Genomic DNA, 26,155 nt, shown 5'->3' with positions numbered 1-26,155 from the left:
GGACACGGCAGCCACAGACCCCACGGCCCCCCTCTCCTCTGAAGCCTCACCCTTCTATTCTCTAGTTAAGGAAGGACCCAGGTCTGGGGGACCCACGGCCCCCCTCTCCTCTGAAGTCTCAGCCTTCTCTTCTCTAGTTAAGGAAGGACCCAGGTCTGGGGGACCCACGGCCCCCCTCTCCTCTGAAGCCTCAGCCTTCTATTCTCTAGTTAAGGAAGGACCCAGGTCTAGGGGACCCACGGCCCCCCTCTCCTCTGAAGTCTCAGCTTTCTCTTGTCTAGTTAAGGAAGGACCCAGGTCTGGGGACCCACGGCCCCCCTCTCCTCTGAAGCCTCAGCCTTCTCTTCTCTAGTTAAGGAAGGACCCAGGTCTGGGGACCCACGGTCCGCCTCTCCTCTGAAGTCTCAGCCTTCTCTAGTTAAGGAAGGACCCAGGTCTGGGGACCCACGGCCCCCCTCTCCTCTGAAGCCTCAGCCTTCTATTCTCTAGTTAAGGAAGGACTCGGGTCTGAGGGTTGGGGGTTTCTGCCCACGCCAGTTGTAGGATTTTTTCTATGGAGAACGTGCTGCTTTTCCATAAGGCAAGGTTCCCTTTTCAGACTCTGACAGGCCCGTTTTGGAGGAAGGAATAGATCATGCTGCTAGAATCATTTTGGACTGCTCTCAGACAAACGAACTCAGGAGCACCAGGGAGGCAAACGGAGACCCCTGCGCCTCACCCCATCGTCACAGCCTAACTTCTACCTGCGACCCAGAATGTCACTTGAGGCTGAGACCATGCGCGCCCAAACGAATGCCCTCGGCCAGCTTCTCAGACGAGAAATGGCAACTTGGGTGCCACGCTGGTGGTGGGGCTGAGTCTCCCCAGGAGCGGTCCTTGCACCCCACCGGGGCATGTCCCCTGGACGGGTGGGACAGGCAGACGCCCCGGGGGGTCTCGGGCCCCGCCGGCCGCCGAGCTGGTCTGGGCCGGGGGCGAGGTGCGGGGGCGCCGTGCGGGTCCCGGGGTGGCAGCCCGCCGTGCGGGAGCGTCCGGGGAGCCGGGGCGGGGCCGGCGGGGCCACGTGACTCGCCGCCGCGGGGCCGCAGCCCAGAAATAGCCGCGGCGACAGCTCCGCCCCGGGCGGCGCGAGCGGGAGCCGAGACGGGAGGACGCCGGCGGGCGGGCGGGCGGCGCGGAGGATGCCTGTGCGCCCCGGCCCGGCCCGGCCCCGAGCACATGATGGCGATACGCGAGCTCAAAGTGTGCCTTCTCGGGGTGAGTGCCGGCGGCGGGCGACCCTGGCCCTGCACCCCAGTTCTGTGCGGCGCCCCAGTCCCCTCGTCCCCGCGCGGCCCGGCTCCCCGGGACCCCCTTCTCGTCCCGCGCCCCTCTCGTCGCCGGGGTCTCCCCCGCCCCGCGCCCCTCGGGCCCGCCCCTCTGCTCCCGGCTCCCCGGTGTCCTCCATCTGCGCCCTCGCCGTCTCCGGCCCCACTCCGGCGTCACCCGCGACCCGCGGGGGGACAGGGACAGGGAGGGCGGCCCCCGCCTCCGAGCGCTTCTCCTCCTGCGTTGATAATTTCCTTCCGGCGGAAAGTTTAAGTTGCTCAGCCCCGACGCCCAGTCCTCCTTTGCCTCCAAGAGGCAATTAATTGGTTTATATACTAAAAACAAAAACAAAACAGCCGCCACCCCAACCTCACTCCTTGTCAACCAAGGGCGAGAAGACCGAGGGGGTGGCCGGGCTGGACTGTGAGGCGGCGCGGCCCGTGGAGCTGCGCGCCCCGCGAACTTTCCGCGCTGAGGGTCCGGGAGAGGCGGAGGGAGGAGAGTCCCCCCGTCACCCCCGCTGGTCCCCAGCTGGATCTTTCTTGGCCCGTAGGAACTGTCACCCCGCCAACCGTGCTGGCCGGCGGAGGACACAGGGCAGCCCCTCGGAAGCTGCTCCTGGGCGGCTGGATCATTTTCAGGGTCCTTTCCTTTGGGGGTGCCCACGTTCATATTCCAGAATTACTTCTTTTAGAAGAAGAGCTGGTTTCAGCGCGTTTCCGGCAGCCTTTGGCGCGGACGCCTGGCAGGCGGCCCTTGCGGTTGGCAAAGCTGGCCTCCGGAGAAAACCATTTACTAAAAAAAGAACAGCCTTTGAAAGGGCAGCGCCGTTCTTGCGCTAACTGGTCGGCCAAGATGGATGTACAAGGGGTTTACCAAGGGGAAACATTGTAGGCAGGATGAATTGTACCAGGGGCGGCTCGTCCAGGCTTCACCCGGGCTCTCCTGCACCTTGGGCTCAGGACAGTCTTCTCCCATCGCTGTCTCCCATCACTGGCCTCTGCCAAAACACTAACTAGAATTCCAGGGCATCTGGCAAAGGCCGTCCCTTCTCCCAGCCACGCTCCCCACCTCTTTCCACTTGCCCAGCCCAGCCGGGGTCTGGGTGGGACCCTGTTCCGCTCTTTCTACTGACCTTTCTGTGTTGCTGCAGTGGGTTTTGCTGTTGCCCAGGCTCTCTCCCATCCAAGTACTAACCAGGCCCGACCCTGCTTAGCTTCCGAGATCAGACGAGTGCCCAGGCTCTCTAATATGGTCCAGACGTAAATTCCGGGAATCCCATGGCTCCTTCTGGGGAGCCATTCGGGTCTCATGAAAGGCCTTCAAAGACTTGGAAGGAATGTTGTGTCCCAAGGAATCAAGAGGCAATTTGGACACGGGGGAAAAAACGAAGTAGGATCTATTTTTGCCTTTTTAAACTCCTTCTCTCTTGTCATCTTCTTAGGTGGCACAAGCCCTGCCTCATCACATGACTCTTTAAAAGATTTTCAGTTCCAATGTTTAGGGGCAAGTCTCTATATCCCTGCTTAGGACACGTATCAAGTGGCCAGAGCCTTGTGTCAGGAGGCAGGACACTTGGGCCCTCATCCTTTCCCAGAAACTAGCCGTGAAGTTTTAGATGGGTAACTCAGTCTTGTCATCTGTGAAATGGGCATAATAACAGTGAAGTTTTAGACAGGTAACGCAGTCTTGTCATCTGTGAAATGGGCATAATTACAGCTTCCCTCCTAAGGCAGAGGACTCTGCTAGATGGGCTTTTAAGATACATGGTACCCTTTCCTGGGAGACAGACGGGAGGAAATCTCTTAACTTCTTTCTCTCTCCTCTCCAGGAATGAAACACTCTTCTCCAGGGGTCTCCTGCAGACAGTGTCTCACCTTCATTTGCTGGTTCTTTGTCATGGCCTTGTGGGTAGGAATTCGAAAAGTTTTAGTCATACTGAAGTTGGAGGATGTCTTATATGAAAGAGTAAAAGACCTTAGCAGCCACACTGAGTACAATTTTTTAAGTTCCCTGGTTTGGCCAGTCCTTTTCCTGGGCGAGATGTGTGTGGCAGGCTGTATTGTGTGGCTTCTGGTTCAAAGGGACTACTTCTCTGGGAGGATGACGTGTGAGGAAGGTCAAAGCTGTTTTAACTGCCTTGGGTTTACTACTTGGACTGGAGAGAACCTGTGGGTCAGAAAATGGAAGAGGATGTCACTGCGAAGTCCAAAAGTCCTCTCAGAATATTAACAGGAACCCCAGGCTGGCTGCTTTGTTCTTTGGGTTAGGAAGCTCATTTCTGGGTGTAGTCTGGCGTGTGGCTGGCACTCTGTTTCCTGTTTTTTTTAAGCCGTGCCACACCTCCCTAGTCTCAGGATGATGAAGACCTCGGCTTCCAGTTGCCCCTGTTGGGGTCTCTGTCCCCTGGATTCCCCTTAGGAGGTGATAAAGAATGTGGCCCGTGTAACCAGAGTCTTTTTGTGCCTGGTCTTGAGCCCATCCTTGGTTAGTGGGGGACATGCTTCTTGTTTAGGGTGCAGATTGCTTTAGGCTTGGGTGGCACAAACTTCTGTCCCAGGCTCCCTGCTGGTGACTCTTTGAGGTGGTCTCTTGTTCCCTCCCACAGGGATGGGAGGTTCCTGTGTCCTGATCGTCGGTTCATCTGCAGCAGGTGGCCCAGGTGGCATGTCCTTATCTGATGCTTCTCCTGTTTTCTCTATATGTTGGGCAGGTCTGATCTTGTTTCTTTTGCTGAATGCTCCCAAATGGGACGGACAATGGCCTGTGGAACATTTACCGAATGCTTGTGCTCTTGGAAAACCAAGGACTCGTGAGCGTTGAGTGTCTTTAGGTCACCTGTTATAAATTCTTGGCTCACATTCCCATGTAGACGTTCTCGTGCTCGTTCCACATGACGACAGCCCAACAAGCTCTTGTGAATGCCCTTTCCTGGCAGAAGCGAGGCCATCTGTAAAAGTGAGCCATGCAGGAGGGGGGGGCGTAGTGGGGGGGCAAGCCCCTTGGGTGGAGGGTCGTGGACTCCTAGAACCCCATGAGTGTCATCCTTGCCATTAAAGTGCTAATAGTCCCACTTTGTAATCCCAGCTAGTATTAGGAAACATGGAGCTTAAAGAAAACACTCTTAAAAACAGCAAAGTAGGTTAAAAAAACAAAAAAACTAACAAAAACAATGTTGAGGCAGCAGCTGTTTCAACCCCAAAGGTGGAAAGTTTCCCGGTATGCATTTTTAACACACATCACCACGTGGCAAAAAGCAGGGGAGAAAGGGCAGAGGAAGCAGAGCAGGAGATCTTAACTTCGCTATTTCCTCTGGGTTCCTGTGCTTAAAAACTGCTTCCTTATGGAATCCCAGAGAGATTTATATTTGGACTTTGGTTGTCTTGACAACAATTTAGAAATTTCGACCACTTCCTCAATAGCTGGGTGAGCAGTTAAAAGACAACGGAGGCTTCACTGCTTCTGGTAAGGAGCTTGTTGAAACCACTTTGGCCTTTGTGAGAGTCTGGTGACTTTCCAAAGAGCAGCCAAAGACCTGGGATTCCGTGTGACGTCTGGGTAATGGGGACTCTATCTGTGTCCACGGCCTTCACATGGAAGGGCTCTGTGATACCTGAGGCTACTAGAGCCCAAGAGAGGAACAAAGTTCTGCTGGCAGGAAAGCACATCAGTTCCAGCATAGCCAGCTGGGCGAGGCAGCTGTCACGTTTGTTTTCCGAGTTTGAGACCCCTCTGTGGAAAGTATGGTTCAGTGCTGGTGACTCCGAGTAGCTTCTATGTTACACAAGAATAAATATGAATGACACAGTGGGTGTCTTCCCAGCAGTGCCTGATGCGTAGTGGCACTGTGCCCTGTGCACCCGGTGCAGGGTGCTGCCACCCATCAGGGCCCTTGTTCCTCTCTTGCTCAGGGTCAGCATTGTGGCATCCCTCCCTCAGCTTTCAGAGCCCAGGGTAACTCTGGTGTGTGTGTGTCAGGGTCGTTTGTGGAGCATTTTCAAACTTCTCCTAGTCCCTTCCCCCACCTTATGTGTGTTAATTTGAGCTGTTGTAACACAGATACCACAGATGGGGTGAGTTAAACAACAGACATGTAATTCTCCAAGTTCCGGAGGCTGGGGAATCTAAGGCCAAGGTGGTGGCAGATCGAGGGGCTGGTGAAGACTCACTTTTTGTTTTTTTTTTAAATTGAGATAGAGTCTTACTTTGTCACTCTTGGTAGAGTGCTATGGTGTCACAGCTCACAGTAACCTCCAGCTCTTGGGCTTAAGCGAGTCTCTTGCCTCAGCCTCCCTAGTAGTTGGGACTACAGGTGCCTGGCACAACGCCCAGCTATCTTGTTTGTTTGTTTGTTTGTTTAGCAGGTCCAGGCTGGGTTTGAACCCACCAGCCCTAGTGTGTATGGCTGGCACCCTAACCACTGAGCTATGGGCACCTCCTTTAAAATAAATCTTTTTTTTTTAATTTATTTTTTTTAAGACTCACTTTTTGGTTTGCAGACAGCTGCCTGCCTGCTGAGTCCTCACTGCAGAGGGAGCACTCTGGGCTCTGTCGTTTTATGGGGACACCAGTCCCATTCCCGAGGGCTCTGCACTTGTGACCTCATCACCTTCCAAAGCCCCCACCTTCTGATAGCCTCTCATAGGAGACTAGGCTTCCATGTTGGAAGGTTCCGCATAAGGATTTGGGAGGGCACAGTTGCCCTACCGCTGGTCTGCTGTGCCCAGGTGCGTGGCCCTTCCCTCCGTCCTGGTCTGATGTTACTGTTATCACGAGTACGTTATATCCATTAGGTCTGCTCCAAGGCTAACGCTGATGGAAAACAGAAAACCTTACATTTGAAGGTGCTGGGACACAAAAAGATTTTGAACTCATTAAATGAAAAAGGATTTCAAAATTTAGTTGAGTCCAGAACATTAAACTAACTTGGGGCTTGAATGCCTATGCAAATATTTCACGTCCATTTGTCTTCATTTTTGTAGTTTATGATAAGTTTTTGAAAATGGAATACTTTGGCCGTTCACCGTTTACTGAGCGCTCCATTTATGCTGGGAATGAGGGTGGCTGCACGGGGACAGGCTGTCAGGGGGCCCTGCCTTTCCAGGGATGTGGACACCCCAGCGGTGAGCTCTGGGGCGTGGCTTGTGTTTTTATTAAAGCACACAGTGTGGCACAGCACACACTTCACACGTCTTACCAGACAGGAGGACATGTGAGGGACAGAACGTTCTTGCTCAAGGTCTGTTTCTGTGGCAGGTGTGGTTCTAACTCTGCTGCAGGTGGAAAGTAGGTAATGTGGGGTCCTGGTCCCTGCCTGGCCTGGAGAGGCCCCTGGTTGGGCAGAAAGCACAGCCACGTGCTCAGGAATTGCATGAGTGGCCCATACCAGTGGGAGATGATGGAAGGTAAGTTAAGTACAGTGGGGGTTGGGGAGGGCGCGCCTGCAAGGCCTTGTGGAGTAGAAAGTGAGCAGTGGGCGGGGGCTTTGATGGTGGAGGAAGACAGCACAGTTCTCCTTTAAATTTTAAGTATATTTAATAAGATGAATTGTTTTTTTCTTTTTAGAGATGGGGTCTCACTCTGTCTTCTCACTCTGTGACATGATCATAGCTCATAGCAACTTCAAACTTCTGGGCTTAAGCAATTCTCCTGCCTCAGCCTCTTGAGTGGCTGGGACTACAGGCACGTGCCACCAAGTCCTCGCTAATTTTTCTATCTTTTAGTAGAGATGAGGTCTTGCTATGTTGCCCAGGCTTATCTTGAACTTCTAGCTTCAAGGAATCCTCCTACCTTGGCTGCACAGAGTTCTGGGATTACAGGTACGAGCCACTGTGCCTGGCCCCCCAATTTTTTTCTAACTATTTGAAAGTAAGTTGCAGACACAGTGATGTTTTACCCTTAAATACTTCAGGATGCATCTTTTTGGAAAAAGGGCATTTATTCTCTTGCATAACCACAATACCATTATCTCACCCCCCAAATTGAATACAGGTTCAATAATAGTATCAAACATATAGCCCATATTCAGATGTTGCCAGTTGTCCCAAATAATTGGTAACATGTGAATATGTTTTATAAAGCTGTTTAAAGGGTCCAGTCACATATTTGGTTGTCAAATCACGTTAGTCACTGTGTATCTAAAGCAGCCCTTCCTTTTCTTCCCCATAATGTCCGTGTTCCTGAAGAATCCAGGCCAGTTATCTTATAAGAAGTCCCAGTATCTGGAAATGTCCGATTGCTTCTTCATTGCTTCTTTCAGGTTCAGTGTGTTGGAGTGGATACAATGTAGGTGATGTTGAATGGTCTTTTTTAATATGTGATCATGTATAATATTAAAGTACTCTCTCCACCTATCTCTATGGCATTCATTCAAAGAATATTTTTTAGGGGCCAGGTGCGGTGGCCCGTGCCTGTAATCCTAGTACTCTGGGAGGCTGAGGCTGGTTGGCTGCTTGAGCTCAGGGGTTCAATAGCAGAGACCACCCTGAGCAAGAGTGAGACCCCATCTCTACTAAAAATAGAAAAACTAGCTGGGCATGGTGGTGGCGCCTGTTGTCGCAACTACTTTGGAGGCTGAGGCAAGAGGATCTCTTGAGCCCGAGAGTTTGAGGTTGCTGTGAGTGAGGATACCATGCCACTCTACCCAGGGTGACAGAGTGAGACTCTGTCTCAAAAAAAAAAAAAAAGAGTATTTCTTAGTTTCTACTAAGAAAGCATCAGGCAGTGGTGTTTCTGAGCAAGACAGACGTAGGACTTTGACTTTGTGTGGCCCTACATTTTAGGAGGAAGGTGGGAAAAATATTACATGGCCTGTTAGGAGGTAGTGTTTGGTATACAGGAAAAGAAGGCAGGATGGCTGAGTAGAACCAGGGCCCAGAGAGCGTTGGGAGCAGGTTGGTGTGTGGCGGGCGACTGAGTGCGCTCAGTTTCTTCAGAGCCCAGGGTGGAAGCCTGTGCCCGCTGTTTCCCCTGGGGTTGAAGCTGGCTCTGTGCCTCTGCCCCGTGGCACAGTGTCCTGAGGAGCCAGAGCTGTCTTTCTTGTTGCCTGACTTTGCTAGCAGAAATTGAGAAGAGAAAAGTGAGATTTGACAGCAGGTCACTTAATGGGTTTCTCACTGTGCATTCTTTTTCTTTTTTTTGTTTTTGAGACAGTCTCACTCTGTCGCCCTTGGTAGAGTGCCTTGGTGTCACAGCTCACAGCAACCTCCAACTCTTGGGCTTAAGCGATTGTCTTGTCTCAGCCTCCCGAGTAGCTGGGACTACAGGCGCCCGCCACAACGCCCGGCTATTTTTGTTGCAGTTGCCACTGTTGTTTTAGCTGGCTGGGGCTGCATTCGAACCTGCCACCCTGGGTATATGGGGGTGGCGCCATAGCCACTGAGCCACAGGCACAGCCTGTGGATTCTTTTTATGAATCTTTTTCTACTGTATTTCTTTACCCTCGATGCCTTCCTTAGATTTGTTCATCTTCTCTGGAAGTCATGAATGTGGCTTCTGTTTGCTTTGTATTTAACTCAGAAGATAATTTAGATGACTTTCTGTTGGCCTAGAGGTGCTTAGAACTCAGGTGTCAGAGAGTTAATGGGCCCTGCAGGGCAGCCAGCAGAGCACAGGGGACATATTTCCTTCTATTTCCTCTTACAAGGTAACCACAGAGAGCTAGATCCCTTTCTATCAACATATTTGTTTTTCTGAAAGAAAGAGATACTTGAGTTTTTCAGTGTTAACTTCCTTCTGCACTCATGGTGTCACTGTTCTAACTGGGATCTGCAAATATAATGTGTAGTCTGAACATGTGCCTCTAACAAGAATTTTTCCCTGGGAGGGAAGAAGTGGGGAGGAGAGAAAGAATGAGGAGAAAAGAGAGAGACACACGCTCTGCTTAAAACTTGTGCCCTGCAAATAGAATGAGCAAAATGTTCTTGTTTCATTTTTAATAATCAAATTATTGGCCATTACTGTTCACATTATGACAACTTTAGGAACTTTTTTTTTTGTAGAGACAGTCTCATTTTATCACCCTCAGTAGAGTGCTGTGGCATCACAGCTCACAGCAACCTCCAAGTCCTGAGCTTAGGCAATTCTCTTGCCTCAGTCTCCCAAGTAGCTGGGACTACAGACACCACCACAATGCCTAGTTATTTTTTTGTTGCAGTTTGGTTGGGGCCGGGTTTGAACCCACCACCCTCAGTATATGGGATTGGTGCTCCATGCACTGAGCCACAGGTGACGCCCAGAACATCTTTTTTTTTTTTTTAAAGAACATCTCATAACTACATACTTAATAAACTTAATCATTTTAGAAGCTAAAATATTTTCTAAACATTTTATAATTAACTCCTAAAGAGCCAATTTTTGATTATAAAGTGTCTTAGTCTGATCGGGCTCTTATAGCAAAGTACCATAGACTGGGGAGTTATAAACAACAGAAATATATTTCCCACAGTTCTAAAGGCTGGAAGGCCAAGGTCGGGTTCTGGTGAAGGCCTCTTCCAGGTTGCAGACTGCCATGGTCTGGTCATGTCTGTGTCTGTGGTGGGAGGGGGTAAGGCAGCTCTCAGGGCCTCTTCCATGAGGACACTCATCTCAGGCCTGAGGGCACCAGCCTCATGACCGAATCACCTTCCAAAGCTGCTACTTCCGAATACCATCACTTTAGAGTTTGATTTCAGCGTATGAATTTGGGGATCACATACATTCAGACCATAATATAAAGTAATACATGCTCATCTTAATCAAAATTTTGATCTATTTGTGAGGTAGAATGTGTGTGTGTGGGGTCGATGCTGGAAATGACACTGAAAAAGATTTCTCGGCACCAGTTTTAAGGAAAAATAAGTCTGAGGATGCCTGGAGATGGCTTACACTAACCAGCCTGGAGGCTGAGATGATGCAGGCCTTCCTTGCCTCTTCAGAAGGTTTTTATTCGTTTTTTTAGCCAAAGTGCATATGCAAAAGATACGGTTGAAAGAATCCCAAGATCCCAGGAAGACAGGATAGAGAGAAAGCCAGGGTAAGCGGCAGGGGGTTGAGAAGTAGCCAGTGGTGTCTATAAGTAGAGGGGGAGGAAGAAGCCAGTTCTGTTCAGGGAGGGGAAGTAAACCAAGAGTTTCACCCTCCCATCTGTTGACTCTCAAATGTGTGGGCCTAGTCTGTTCTGACAAGGCAGGGGGACACCTCGGATTCTTTCCCTGTTTTTTGATTCTTTTTTTTTTTGTAGAGACAGAGTCTCACTGTACTGCCCTCGGGTAGAGTGCCGTGGCGTCACATGGCTCACAGCAACCTCTAACTCTTGGGCTTACGCGATTCTCCTGCCTCAGCCTCCCCAGCAGCTGGGACTACAGGCGCCCGCCACAACGCCCGGCTATTTTTTTGTTGCAGTTTGGCCGGGGCTGGGCTTGAACCTGCCACCCTCGGCATATGGGGCCGGCGCCCTACTCACTGAGCCACAGGCGCCGCCCCCTGTTTTTTGATTCTAAAGAACTCCTGGGAACTGCCCATCTGCAGGTGCTCTCCCAGGTTACCTTAGAATTGAGGCAGGCGCTCCGCTGAGAAGTCAGCCTCTACCTTCCACAGCAGGGGAAATGATTAAGTAGTGAAATGATAGGTGTTGATTTAGCTTTAGACGCGGGTATAGGAGGATGCATTACTTCGTACTGACACGTCGCCGTGCCCAGCCGCTTCCTCTGTAGGTGGTTTGCAGCCATCCCGCCTGCCCTCCTGTCCACCTTGTCCTGATGCTCGCCCCTTCCCTTCCCCTCTCTCCCCTCCCCCTCTTCCCCTCTCCTCTGCTTCTGTTTTATATTCATATGACTACTTCTCATTTTATAATCAACAACTGCACCATCCCGCCCTGTATTTCTCGCATTAGTTCCGTGTTTTTCTCTGCCCCTGCAGGATTTTTTTTTTTTATTGTTGCAGTTTGGCTGGGGTTGGGTTTGAACTCACCACCCTCAGCACATGGGGCCAGCACCCCACTCAATGAGCCACAGGCACCACCCAGGATTTTTTTTTTTTTTTTAATCACCTTAGTTTGTTATTCTCTCTCCTCTCACAATGACTCATCAGTCCGACCTCCTTGAGAGAGCATCTGGGGCTTCACTCTTACAGGAATGTGTTTCTAACTCTGGTTTGTATTTGCACCCACGTATCGAGAGGGCATGTGGCCTGCTTCCTCCTGGGTCATGCCAGGGTGCCCAGCCAGGACACCAGTGTTCCATCCAGCCTGACTAGAGAGTGACTCTGGACATTCCCTGAGTTCTGTTGCTTTAGTTTTAAACACAACAAAAAGGCATCCTATGTAAGGTAAATGGGGATGTTAACTGACTGTTAATGGGCAGTGAGGAGGCGGTGAGGGATGAAGAAAAATCTGTGCTTGTCAGCAGTGGGCTGGCTACTCTGCAGGTGGGCCCATAGGGCCATGGAACAATTGCTCACAAAGGAAGGACTCTGCCCTGAGGCCTGCAGGGCAGCACTGGACTTGGTCTGATAGGGCCTGAGCAGGAAGCGCTGAGGAACAACGCCAGCCCTTCCAGTGGGATGCTCAGCTGCTTAGATGCCGGGTGTTTGGAAGGTGGCAGCCAGTGGCATTTGGGGGTAGTCAGGGAGAGTCTGCTGGCTGAGGAGTGGAAGAAGGGCTGATGTCAGGTTAGGTGCAGAGAGGGGTGTGTCTGGGAACAGGGGGGCTGGCTGTGCTTATTGAGGTATCCACATAGGGGGAGAAGGTTCTGAGAAGACTTAGGTGTCAGAGTGGTTCTATGCCTGGAGCAGGGGCAGATTTGGGCTCATAAACAATGGACTATTTAATTTGTTTCTCCGTTTTGGTTTATTTAGTAAGGATGCATTATACTTTGTATTGTACTGCAGCGTCCAAGGAGATGTCTGACCAGTACAGATCTGTTTGAGTCTTACTGGAAGTAATTGATATACTCATAATAAAATTTGAAAGTAAATTTGGGGCAGATTGTGAGAGAGCCTTGAAATGTGAAAGTGTATACCCTTGGGTGGTGAAATGACAGGTCTGTCAACAATAGGACATAGGTTTTGAGTGACTTATCAGGTAATGTTATGCTTTTATCTGTTCAAGCCATTCCCCAGGCTCCCTGCTCTGTCACAGGATGGCAGCCACATCCTTTCCAGGCACAATGACCTTTGCAGGGTGGGCACCGGCTTCCTTACCATTCTCTAATCTCATGGAGAGTTAGAGGCTGTGACCTGCTCTCAGGAGTTCTGCAGTTGGGGGCAGTGCCTGTGGCTCAGTGGGTAGGGCACCAGCCCCATACACTGAGGGTAGCGGGTTTGAACCCGGCCCCGGCCAAACTGCAACAACAACAACAACAACAACAACAACAAAATAGCTGGGCGTTGTGGCAGGCACCTGTAGTTCCAGCCACTCGGGAGGCTGAGGCAAGAGAATCACATAAGCCCAGAAGTTAGAGGTTGTTGTGGGCTGTGATGCCACAGCACTCTACTGAGGGGCAATAAAGTGGACTCTGTCTCTAAAAAAAAAAAAAAGAAAAGAAAGTTCTGCAGGTGTTCTGTGTGTATGTTCACGTCTGTTTTCCGTGTACTTATTTCTTTGAAGAATAAATAAGATTTCATCCTGGCTCTTGCAGGCCATCGTTGTATGGCCATGTCACAATCTAATTCTGGTTTAAACTGGCTGTCAGGATCTGAACTGATGCCATGTTAACACAGAAACAGTGCTCTGGGCTGTGTCAAGAGTGCAGAATCCTGTAGCGCCTGCCTGGGGTAGTCACTGAGCTCCTTCCATGTGCCAGGCAGCGTCTAGGGGTTGGGGACACAGCAGGAAACAATGGGGACCTGTAGTCCATGACCTCATGGAGCTGACGTTCTGTAGGAGAGACAGACAGCACTGAGACAGCGGGAGTGACAGGTTGTGATAGGATAAAGCAAGCGGGGAAGGGGGCTGGGGTGCTGTTCATAAGGGGTGGTTTTAGGTAGTGGCTTGAGAAAGTTGTCACTGAGAAGGGAGCATGTGAAGGCCAGAGACACAGCTGTGTGAGCCTGCAGCTGTGTGGGCCTGCAGCTGTGCGGGTCTGCAGCTGTGTGAGCCTGCAGCTGTGCGGGCCTGCAGCTGTGTGGATCTGCAGCTGTGTGGATCTGCAGCTGTGCGGATCTGCAGCTGTGTGGATCTGCAGCTGTGCGGATCTGCAGCTGTGTGGGCCTGCAGCTGTGTGGATCTGCAGCTGTGCGGGCCTGCAGCTGTGAGGGCCTGCTGGTGTGCGGGCCTGCTGGTGTGTGGTTCTGCAGCTGTGTGGATTTGCAGCTGTGCGGGTCTGCAGCTGTGCGGGCCTGCTGGTGTGTGGGGCTGCAGCTGTGTGGATCTGCAGCTGTGTGGGCCTGCAGCTGTGTGGGCAGGGTGGTCTGTGGAGCCGCGAACTGTGTGACTAGAGCAGGGGAGAAGCGGGGAGGGGAGGACACAGGGTTGGATCAGGGAGGTGTGGGACCAGAGCACATGGGGTCTTGGGGGCCAAAAAGAGGACTTTGGCATTACCCTAGAATGGCCCAGGGAGCTTGTTGAAGGTCTTTGTGCAGAGCAGTGGCACCATCTGACTGTTTTTTACGAGGCTTCCCAGCAGCCAGTCCCACAGGAGTGGCAAAGGCAGGCACAAGGGCTCCAGAGAGGCAATGGGGACTTGCAGAGCGCAGCAGCGAGGCGGCAGGCGCGGCCCAGGCCAGAGTGGGCTCAAGGGAGCTGTGTGGGAAGGCAGAGCTCGCAGACTGTGGAGGGGACTGAGCCACGGCGTGGCCTGTGGTACCAGAGCCGTGCAGACCCCAGCATCCAGCCCTAGCAGAGCAGCATTGTCCGTCATGGGAAACTAATGCAAGTTGAATGTTATCGGCTTTATAGTTCAATTTGCATTTAATCAATGTTTATGTCTGTCTTGTAAATACTATTTGTATGTAATTACACAGTACACTAGTTAACATCTGCATTGGTATCTTTAGGATTGTTTTTCCCCATCATAAAGTACGTAGAGTTTTAGAGGGGCCTGGGAGCCCTGCTCTCATTAATCACTGTGCCCTGTCAGGGGCTAATGCAGTCCTGTGTTCCCCACTGGCGTGTCAGGGTGTTGGCAGAACTCTGCATCCCTGTGGCACCACAGGTGGGACGTGGGAGTGTGTCCTCAGGTATGGCGCTGTCTGTCCAGACGCTGCTCTTCCTGCAGGAGCAAGGCTACGCTTCACTGCTTTTTCTGGTATGGCATACTGACGGGCAACTTTGAAAACCCTAGACCAGGGGTTCTCAACCTTCCTAATGTCATGACCCTTTAATACAGTTCCTCATGTTGTGGTGACCCCCGACCATAAAATTATTTTCGTTGCTACTTCATAACTGTAATTTTGCTACTGTTATGAATCGTAATGTAAATATCTGATATGCAGGATGGTCTTAGGCGACCCTTGTGAAAGGATCATTTGACCCCCAAAGGGGTCGCAACCCACAGATTGAGTTGCCCTTGTACTCTCACGGCTATACACAGATTCTGTTAGAACCCTGAAGTCCATATGGCAAAATAAAGTGAAGAATGCATTGAGGTTTTGTTCGTAGAATCATTTTTACAAGAATGTGAGCAATGAACTCAGTCATTTAAAGGTCTTCTAAAACAATTCGTTTTACAAGGAACTATTAATAAATATGGCAAATCAATTTTTTAAAAAACAACCTATTTAAAAAGATGAATTGTATTATTCCTAGATCTCTCATTGGTTAATCTTACTTAGCACGTTGATTTTCTTAGTCTGTTTTGTGCTATGACAGATACCTGAGACTGGGTAATTTATAAAGAATAGAGGTTTATTTGGCTCTTGATTCTGGTGGCTGGAAAGTCCGGGATTGGGCAGCTGTATCTGGTGAAGGCCTCAGGCTACTTCTGCTCAGGGCAGGTGTGGGCAAAGACATCATGTGGCCACTGGAGAGGACGCACAAGAGACCCGGAAGAAGCCACTCTTTTAACAAACTGCTCTCTGGGGAACTCGTCCATTCCCACTGGGCCAGAACTTACCCATCCAGGGGGAGGGTGTTAATTTACTTACTGAGGGATCTGCCCCCATGACCCAGGCACCTCCCCCGGGCTCCAACTGCCAACACCACCACGCTGGGGCGCAGTGGTCTGGGAGGCTGAGGCTGGTGGACTGCCTGAGCTCACAGGTTCCAGACCAGCCTGAGCCAGAGCAAGACCTCAACTCTTAAAATAGTGGGGCGACGTGACGGGCACCTGTAGTCCCAGCTACTTGGGAGGCTGAGGCAAGAGAATTGCTTAAGCCCAAGAGTTTGAGGTTACTGTGACCTATGATGCTACTGCACTTTACTGAGGGCAACAAAGTGAGACTCTGTCTCCAAAAAAAGAAAAAAAAAACCAAAACAACAGTTTGAGTGTGACAAACAAACCAAATATATGCAAACTATAGTAGGGACCTAGTATGTAATGTTGTATAATCAAGATACAAATATTTAAGAATGTTGTTGAAATGATAGTTCATGTGAGATGTTGATTTAAATATTTTGCTGCTATTAATGTGAATTACAAGGTTGCACATTTCACTTGCGTCAGCACTTCTTCTGATTTGTGAATCGTAACTGTGGTGTCACAAATAACCAAAAGTATACCTTATTTGTGTTTACGAACAAAGCAGTTAGGCTACTTGCACCTTCTTCCTAGGTCCTTGCCTTCTTAATTAAAAATATCCATGGATGAAAGAAAAGTGGTAAGAATTTCTAATTGTTTCTACCTTGAGTGTTGGTGAATCACTAATAGTTGGGAAGGGTTGGTACAGGCCCAGGAATCCTGCCAAAACTTACTTCTTTTCAGAGAATGCCTTTGGCTAAGGAGGATGTTGTTATGCAGATGAGCTTATAATCACACCTGTCTATGAGAAAAGGTAACGCTCTGTGGTCTTCCGGTGCCTAGACTCATGCAGACTGTGGCTCCTTGGTGTGCCACCTTCAGTGCTGGGTGACACACTGCCCCAAACTCAGAGTCTGAAAATAATTTATTAATATTTCTCACAGTTCTTTAGGTGGTTGCTTGGGCCAGACAGGCAGTTTTTCTTTTGTTTGTTTTATAAGACAGGGTCTCACTCTGTCACCCAGGCTAGAGCGCATCATAGCTCACTGTAACGTCAAACTCCCTGGCCTGAGCAGTCCTCCAGGCAGGACCCCCACTCCTGCTGGGTGGCTGAGCTGGGCTGGCTGGATCAGGTGGGGGCCAATCAGGTATTTGTCTCCACGTGGCACCTTTATCCAGTTAGCTTGGAGTTCCTCATAGCACTAGTCCCAGGGTAGTCTCGCTTAGTTGTTAACATGCTAGCTGACTGTTCCCACAGCAAGTGTTCCAAGAGCCTCAGGAGGAGCTAAAATGCTTCTTGTGACCTAGCACAGACCCCAGAATGTCATCTGTGCCACATTTTACTCATCAAGCATGTCACTTGCTTGATTCAGGCCAACCCAGAAGTGAAGGGAGAAGAATCAGATTCTACCTCTCGGTGGAAGGGGTAGGAAGCATATGGGGTCATCCTTAACCTACCCTGCTGAATGAGGACCTTACATCGTTATTACTTCGACAGGCCTGTACGTGCCCGATCTGTCAGTATCTTCCCACTGCTAGTGGGGAAGCTGAAGTTCAGGGGAATGAGTAATGTGCTCAAGGAATCCCTGCTAATAAACGATGCTACAAGGATTAGAACTAGCTTTGTATGATTCCAAAACCCAATGCAGGGACCTCCGTTATCATGCCACAAACTTATTACTGCTTTTAGTTGTTATTTGTTATAAATTACTTGTTTAAAACTGGAGTGTAGTATGGAGGGCACCCCTGGTCTGATAGAACGGTCTTTTAAAAAAGGTCTTTAAGGGCGGCACCTGTGGCTCAGTGAGTGGGGCGCTGGCCCCATATGCCGAGGCTGGTGGGTTCGGGCCCAGCCCCGGCCAAACTGCAACAACAACAACAACAACAAAAAAAAAAGGTCTTTAAAAAAAAAAGGTGTTCACTGGGTGTGGTGCCTCAAACCTATAATCCTTGCATTTTGGGAGGCCAAGGTGGGAGGATTGCTTGAGGCCAGGGGTTCAAGACCAGACTGGGAAATGGTGACACACCTGTCTCTATTAAAAAAAGGGGGGGAATCTTGTATTTAAACGCATTTAATAATTTTTTTCTTTTTGAGACAGAGTCTCAAGCTGTTGTCCTGGGTAGAGTGGGCCATGGCATCATAGCTCACAGCAACCTCCAACTCTTTGGCTCAAGTGATTCTCCTGCCTCAGCTTCCCAAGTAGCTGGGACTACAGGTGCCTGCCACAATGCCCAGCTATTTTTTGTTGTTGTTGTTGTTGTTGTTGCAGTTGTCATTGTTTTAACTGGCCTGGGCGGGGTGTGACCCCACCAGCCTCAGTGTATGTGGCCGGCGCCCTACCCATTGATCTATGGGTGCCGCCAAAACACATTTAATAGTTTTATTGAATAACTTGCACCAGATTTGAAGCACTTCCATGGAAGGAAAAGAGGCAAATTCCCAAAATGTCAGGGTCTGGCAAGAAGTTTTGGAAGGTAAGAATGACTGTTTCTCACTTTGGGGAATGTATCAGTAAAGAGATACGCAGAGGCCAAGTGCGTATCAGATGTGGTCTGCCTGATGACAGTAAGGACCCTGTGACGTGTTTATTTATAACAACACTAATAGCACAGTGCGACAAGGATGCCTTATGTGTGTTCAGCATTTACAGTGGGCTATGCACTTGTCATTTCATATACTCCTCAAACAGCCCTGGGTGGTAGATATTTTGTCTCTGATCTGCAGTGTGAGAGCATGTCGGGAAGGTGGAGAGTGGGGCATAAGCCTCGAGCCCTGGCCATTGGGCTGTTTTGTTGTTCCACTCTTCCCAGCTCCTGTGTGCAGGAGGGAACTGTTCTACTTCAGTTTTTCTCTTCCATCACCCCTTGAAGGATACTTGTTTCTGTTTGTTTGTTAATTAAATAATTTTTCTTTGAGACAGAGTCTCGTGCTGTTGCCCAGCCTAAACTGCTGTGGTGTCAGCCTAGCTCACCGCAACCTCAAATTCTTGGGCTCAAGGATCCTCTTGCCTCAGCCTCCTGCGTAGCTGGGACTACAGGAACCCCATAATGCCTCGCTAATTTTTCTATTTTTTTTTTTTGTAGAGATGGGGGGTCTCTGTCTTGCTCAAACTGGTCTCAAATTCTTGACCTCAAGTGATCCTCTAGGCTTGGCCTCCCAAAGTGTTAGGATTACAGGTGTGAGCCACCATGCCTGGTCAAAATATTTTTATTTGTTTTTTAGACAGGATTTCACTCCATTAATTACCCAGGCTGGAGTGTAGCAGCACAAATAGCTCACCGCAGCCTTCAACTCCTGGGCTCAAAGGATCTCTCAGGTAGCTGCGACTATATATAGGTGGGCACCACCATGCCTTTCAATTTTTTCCTTTTTGTAGAGACAGGGTTTTGGTATGTTGTCCAGGCTGTTCTCAAATTTTATGGGCTCAAGGGATCCTCCTGCCTCAGCCTCCTGAAGTGCTAGGATTATAGGCATGAACCACCACCCCAGCCCAGATGCTTCTTAAGTGCTATAATTTCATTCAGGCAGTGTCAGTTGGTGAAATGTGGTTAATCTGGAAAGCCAACCTGCTGGACTGTAGGGGTCTTTTTGATTTTAGGAGTTCCTAGGTCTGCTATCACAAGTATTGTTGCACCTACACTAGGATGGTACAGGGGCATGTGGGTGAGCCTTGGAGACAGGTAGACTTGAGCACTCTTCACCATGGCAAATCACCAATCTCCTCAGTTTCTTTATAGTAAAATGCAGACCATTTACATAGATAATTCCTCTAACAGGAACCATGCCTGACATGTCACACCAAAACATTCTTTTACCAGCCTCTTCCCCCAAACCACTTTACATCCTGATAAGCTTAAGGCTTAAGGGAGTTTAAAAAAATCCTTTCTACAAGAAGACCTTTGACTGAATCATTTTCTTTTTTTTTTTTGGCCGGGGCTGGGTTTGAACCCGCCACCTCTGGCATATGGGACCAGTGCCCTACTCCTTGAGCCACAGGCGCCACCCATGAATCATTTTCTTTAATATGCTTTGCTGTGGGGTCTGGTAAGGACTTAGGTGCTGAGTCGTAGCTTTTGATTTACTCTACGAATACTGTAGAACATCATTATTTTCATTCATTTCATTGAACTTATAACTCAATCTTTACATTTTCATATTAAAACATAATATACAAAGTACACTACTCTCAAGTTATTAAACACAATGGACTTTCGCAAATGGGACAGAACAGCACCCAGATAGAGAAACAGTATTATCAGACCCCAGAAGCCCACCCTGTTTCTCTTCCAAGCATTACCTTTGGAGAAAAGAGTAGTCACCCATTGTTTTGATTTCTACCACATAAAATTCACTTTTGTTTAAAAATTTGTTTAAAATTTTGTCTAAAAATTGTACTATTGCATTCTGTAGCATCCTCATTATTTTAAGCGCTTTATACGAAAGTGATGCTGTTTAATAGAAGTTCCTAAAACTGAATCCTCCCAGTGAGAGGGCTGGGGCTGTCACTGGGTTACAAGTGTGTCAGAGACACGGACGCTGGCCGTGGGAGGTGGGAGTGGGCCTGGGTGGGTGGTGGCCACCCAAGCCCCTTTGCCAAGTGCTATCTAAATAATAGCATTTTCTGTGTTTCCTGGGATGTGAAAAGGTTGGAAAGGAATGTCTTAGGAGGCCTCTTAAAGTCAATTAAAATGAGAACCTATTAGTTGTATATAAATAAGTCCTTTTAAAGTGTTCAAGGGTGTTTGAAAACGATTCTCCTAAATGTTCAAAACATTTTTTGTTTCCATTTTAATGATTAGATTTATCTCATTTATTTTAAAAGTCACATAGTTTTCTGTCACGATAGTATACCACGATTTACTCAGTTGCTATTCTGATTATAAATGTTTAGGTAATTTTCAAATTTGGGCTATTACAAACAGTTCTGCAATAAAAATCCTGTTCCTGAACCTTCGCGTGTGTGAATTAAGGATATTTGTAGGATAATTTCTAGAAATAGAATGTTGGGTCAGAGAATAGGCAATTTATGTCTTTAAAAAATATTGCAAAATTAACCTCTAGACTATTACACTAATATTGTACACTCCCTTTAAGTGTTTGAAGACATGATTTTCTACACCTTACCAATACTGAATATAATCAATTTTTTTATTCTTGATCATGTTATAGATTAAAAATTATAATCTGTTCTGACTTTTGTTTCTTTGTTAGTGACAGTATCTTTTTACATATATACTATATTTTTCTGTTACCTGCCTAGTCATATGATTTACCCTTTTTTCTTATCAGGTTGTCTTATTGATTTTTGAGAACTCTTTCTATATTAAGAAACCAAACCCTTTGCTATTTGTATTGCACATATTTTTCCTCAGTTTGTTGTTTGCTATTTTACTTTGTTTACTGTCTTTTTAAGAAATAATACTAATACTTAAAAATCTTTATTTAGTTAAACGTATATAAGAGTCTTTTCCTTTGTGGTTTTGGTATTTTATGTCTGGCTTAACAAGTCCTTCTGTGTGCTAATATTATTAAAAAATTATGTGTTCTAGTACTTTTGTATTTTCTTTTCTTTCTTTCTTCTTCTTCTTCTTCTTTTTTTTTCCCATTTTTTATTATTTGGTCATGTGGATTTGGAGATCAAGAACCTGGTAGGCATTCAGTCTTTTTTCCCTTCCACTCCAAATATTTACCTCATTGTTTTCATATCAGGTATTGATTAATTCATATTCATTATCTATTGACCTGACATTCGATTTTTATTATAAACAAAACTCCCCCATGTATCTGGGCCTTTTTCTAGGCTCCATATTGTTCTTTCCAAACTTCATTTATTTGTGAATTTTAAGTGTTTAGAGTCATTAGTGTCTGAATTATGAATTTATTCTTGGTTATTTTTTAACTTTGCTCTTGACAGACACACTCTGCATTCTGTTGTACACAAGGAATAACAGTTTTGGATTAGGGATCTAAAGAAGGACATTTGTCTATGTGGTAAATATGTTGTGGATTCTGGGTAATTTTTCACTTCAGGTAAAAAGATCTCTTTTGGAAGAAACAATTTCAATCGCTCAGATAAACTAATGAAATTCAGCTGGGCTCTAAATCATCTCTATGTGTAGCTAAAATGAGATTGTAAGCTTAAAAACAGAACATCTGCATGTTATTTGGAAATATTTTTACTTAATTTCTCAGCCAGCCCAAAATATAATGGGCAAATTTAAAATAGTTCATTCGGTGTCTTAGTATTTTAGAAATGGAGCTTTCTGGAAAAGCAAGTATCCAATGTACTCAATACTAAAATGAAACCAGTAGATGAACACACACACACACACACACACACACACACACACACACACACACGAGAAAAACACAATTGAACTCAAGGAGGGGAGTGGGAAGAAGGAGAGGAGAGAGGGCGCTGGTGTGCTGTCATCTAATAGGCACACTGTAGGGGCACATGGCACACTTCCTAGGTGAGGGGCACAACTATAACTTGTACTCTACCTAACAAATGCAAACAACATAGCCTAAGCATCTGTACCCTCATATTAATCTGAAATATAAAAATAAATAAATAAAAATGTTAAAAAAAAAAAAAAAGAAATGGAGCTTTCACCAAAGTCCTTTTGAGCTTTGCTGTATTTTTGAACAACATGGTTATAGAATTACTTGCATATGGAGAAGCCACAATTTTCAATGTAAATCTCATTTCCTGAAGACCGACATTGTCCTAATGCAAAGTGGATGAAGTAGCAGCAGAGCAGGCATGGAAGGGTCTGGTCTCGGGCCTTCTGTATCCTGTCAACGTGAGATGCCTGGGGCTGGAGTTGCCGCTGGTAGCTGAGCAGCCAGCCTTCCTCAGCTTGTGCCTCTTTCTCTTCCCTCTTGTTACCTGTGTGATGCATTTAAGGAAAAGCACCTGCATTTAAAGTCTGTTCTGATGGAGGGGAGGAAGAGGTCTCCATGTTTATCATCTCCCATAAGTTGAGTTTGCAGGATCCTGAGCTAACATCTCTGGGTTTTGAGAGGTCCAATGGTGTCCTGTGTCACACAGCTGCATGTCAAGCTGGCTGCTTTTTACTCTGGACATTTTAGCCTCTTGGCATGACTAGGTCTTCTCTAATGCTGTCTTTGATCTTTTCTTCTGTTTGGGGACTTTTTTTTCTTTTCCAACATTAAATAAATAATTATTCCTTCTACTGGGTGGTGGACAGGATAAAGTAAAAGAAGGGGTAATTACATCAGAAAATTAACTTGCACAGGGCGATATGAGATGCTCTGTGCTTTTGATTTATAGCACACCCAGGCGGCCTTTGCCTGTCAGAGGCGATGGCTGTGTCGGGAGTCTGTCTCTGGTGAGTCTCTCCAGGTGGGCCCTGTGTGAGGGTGTGAGGATAACAGCCTTTCTGGGAATTTATCTTTTAATCTGTGATATTAAACTCCTTCTGAAACAAATGGGAATTGGAATCAAACAAGTTTTAATGTGCACCTGTTTGTAAAGGTGGGGTTATATTGTTCGTTCCTTTTCTCTCTTTAATGTATGGACACGCAGGGAGGACTGGACACAGAAGATGGACAGGTTAGTGGTGACGGTAGCGCCTGCCTTGGTGGCCCTCAGCTCCTCTCTCCTCTGTCCTGGGGCACAGGCTTCTGCCGCGCCCTTAGCTCTTGGGCTGCACTCAGCACAGGTACAAGACAGTCTGTGTTTGGGGAGGATGTGGGGCCACACTCAGGCAGGCACAGAGAGGAAGGTCTGTCATTGGATCAGGCGGTCTCACCTGGGGCAAGGGCGGCTCCAGAGCCCTGCGGTCTGCTGCCTCCAGAAAGACCATCTCAGTGGGGAGGCCCAAGTCCTGTGTCCATTGCCCAGCTCTCCAGCTGGGTGGACAGATGGCAGAGTCCACCTCTAGAACAACAGCAGTAATGCTGGTCACCAGGCCCTGTGCTGGTAGCTAGGTTGGGTGTGGGCATGCCCCAAGAAGCTGGGGCGCCACGAGAAGCCGGCTGCTGCCTCCCCAGCCCATACTCTCCACCGTAGGCCTCTCTGCAGCCTCTCCTCAGTGCTTGGTGCCATTGCAAAGACTTCTTTTCCCTGCTGCCTTCAGCTGTCATGAAAAAGTTGCAAGGTCACAGACAAATTAAAAAATCCCATGGAAGACTCAGGTGGTGGAAGCTGAGCAGTTCAGGGTGCCTTGAGCACCCCAGGCTGTGTGTGAGTCTGAACCAGTTCATCAGTTTGCTTATGCAATGAATTGTTTTTTTGTGTTTTTTTTTTTTTTGAGATGGAGTTTCACTCTCATGCCTGGGCTAGAGTGCAGTGCAGTCATCACAGCAACCTCAAACTCTTGGGCTCAAGTGAACTTCTTGCCTTAGCCTCCCAAGTAGCTGAAACTACAGACCTGCTGCCATGCCCCATCAATTTTTTCTGCTTTTTGTAGAGATGGGGTCTTACTCTTGCTCAGGCTGGTCTCAAACTTCTGAGCTCAAGTGATCCTCCTGTCTTGGTATCCCAGAGTGCTAGGATCACAGGTGTGAGCCACTGCACCTGGCCAGCCACAAATATTTTTGAGCCATTATTAGTATGTGGGAGTTTTGCTGAGTGCTGAGTGTTTTTTGAGTATTTGACTTCCATGCCGGTGCTCATCTTCCGGAACTCAGTAATCTGGGACCTTTCCCATGTCGTATTCACTGGATGGTTGCCACAAGACACTTTAAAAAGTGAACATCCTGAGGGTGACTACAGGGAAGCATGCCGTGCTGGCCTGGGCCTCTGCCGCCCAGTGCCCGCTCTGGTCACTCTGCCTGGTGTGTTTGGCTCCGTGCTGGGAAACGACAGACTGTGTCCCACGGTTTCCACCGTCCACAGCACTTGGACATTTTCCATGCTGTAAATCTTTATTTTTTCCTGCTTCCGTGAGTGGAATCATTTCCACTGGCGTTAGTTCAGAAACTGTGAAGTCCCTGGAAAGTGTGAGTTTAAAAGTTAGGGATAGCTGGAGCACACCACGCAGTATAGTCCACTGAAAATGGTCCCAGCCCAGAATCCTCGTCCTCCTTCCAGTGGGCAGTGCTCTCTGCCCATCGTCACTGGGCACGTGGGGTGTGGAAGGCACAGTGTGTTCACTTGCTGCCTGTCAGGCTGAGGACAGGCTTCTGGGAGAATGGCACTCCCGCCCTGTGGTTCTCCCCATCCTTCAGTATCCACAGGGACCGTAGAAGCCCAGGTTCCCCCCCTTTATTGTGCCCAAATTCCCTGCCTAGAACCCTAATTCCTGTTCTCTGCCCGGAGTCCCAACCTGAACTCCAAGCCTCATCCCATTATTCTGGGTCTTGGCTTCCTCTGGGAGTCAGCGTGTGGACAGGACCCCTGAGACTGTGGGCTGCCATCTGCTGTGGCTTCTGTCCCATCTGCTGTTCTGTCAATGAGATCCTTGACCCGTGGGTGCCACCTCTGGCCCCTGCAGTGGCCTCCCTCACAGATCCCCCCAGGCTGCCACTGTGGCCTTTGAGTGTCCCCCAGGGAGACTGGTTCCCAGGGTTGGAGGTGGTAGCTGTTAGAAAGAAGAGACTAGAAAAGATAATCTAAACATATGTGGGGGGAGAGGGAAGAAGGGTGATTGATGAAGTGAAGTTATTATTTTGAAAACATAAATTATTTAAAAGTAAATTTTCTTCTTTTTAAAAAAGCTTTAGATTAATACGAGGGTACAACTGACGAGGTTACGGCGTTTGCGTTTGTTAGGTAAGGCCCCTGTTGTAGTTGTGTCCTGCACCCAGCAGGTGTGACCTGTACCTTACGTTGTGTCCATCAGGTGGGAGCACGCCGTAAAAGTAAATTTTTCTTTTACTTCTGCTTCTCATATTTCTGTTGACAAAAATAGGCGGATTTTGCCAGCCTATTTTGTCTAATTCTTCCTAATTAAAAAGAGAAGAGCATCTAAACATGGGGAGGGGAAGGAATGTGTCCTGTTACGTGGGAGAGGCCTGCCCATAGCTTGTCACATGGGACGTAAGTTGAGGGAAGGAGGGAAGGAAGGATGGGGAGAGCTGCCATAAGGCCGTGCACTGGGGTCTCAACCTCACTGTTGTAGGCATGTAAAGCCGTAGCTAGTTTCTCCCAGACTCTCATTGCTGAGCCCTGGGCAGACTCCTTCCCTGTGCTGTCCCAGCCCAGTGAGGTGTGAGTCTTGTCACTGTATAGTTGAGCCTGAGTCCTAAACAAGTCCAGCACCTGCTCAGGGCCCAGCAGCCAGTAAATGGCCACGCCCGTGTTCAGACCCGGGCCTGGGCTCTGGTGATGGTGCCTTACATCAGCCACCTTGCACAGGGACAGGACCGGATTACATGTCCAACCAGGAGAATGACCAAAAGCTTGGGATGTGTAAGTTGTGAGTAAGCTCTGAGTAATCCCCTGGGTTTGGTTTACTTGCATTCTGAAGGCGAAAGGTGGGTGTCTCTCCCCAAGGCTCTGCTTCATCTGGAGGCTGGTCCCAGTGAGATGGGATGTCCTGGGTATTTTGAAGCACATTTTTTGGACAGTCATATTTGTTCAGATCTGTTGAGAAGAATACTGCAAAGTACCCAGACCTTTTATGTGAATAGTTTTAGCATTTAAAATTGGAAAGTCAGAGGAGGAAGGGTCTGTCCGACCTGAATGTTCATTTATAGCAATGATTCTGCCAGACTCACAGGATTGGGGCTGGTGCTGGGTGGGAAATGTGTTTATTTGCAGCTGCACCTTCTTGAAGGAAGG

At 48.3% G+C, this 26,155-nt stretch overlaps 1 protein-coding gene across 1 annotated transcript in view; it reads left to right on the top strand.

Moving 5' to 3' along the window:
* Positions 1-974: 974 nt before the first annotated feature.
* Positions 975-26,155, top strand: part of RAB31 (RAB31, member RAS oncogene family) — a 131,253-nt gene continuing 106,072 nt past the window's right edge. Inside the window, exon 1 of the mRNA XM_053571670.1 lies at positions 975-1,257. Coding sequence (XP_053427645.1) covers positions 1,219-1,257 — 39 coding nt within the window. The 5' untranslated portion in view covers positions 975-1,218. The remainder of the gene's footprint in view (positions 1,258-26,155) is intronic.

The sequence above is a fragment of the Nycticebus coucang genome, chromosome 19 (genome assembly GCF_027406575.1).
Source record: "Nycticebus coucang isolate mNycCou1 chromosome 19, mNycCou1.pri, whole genome shotgun sequence".
NCBI lineage: Eukaryota > Metazoa > Chordata > Mammalia > Primates > Lorisidae > Nycticebus > Nycticebus coucang.
The sequence above is the reverse complement of the archived record's forward strand: the minus strand, read 5'-3'. Positions and strand labels throughout refer to the sequence as shown.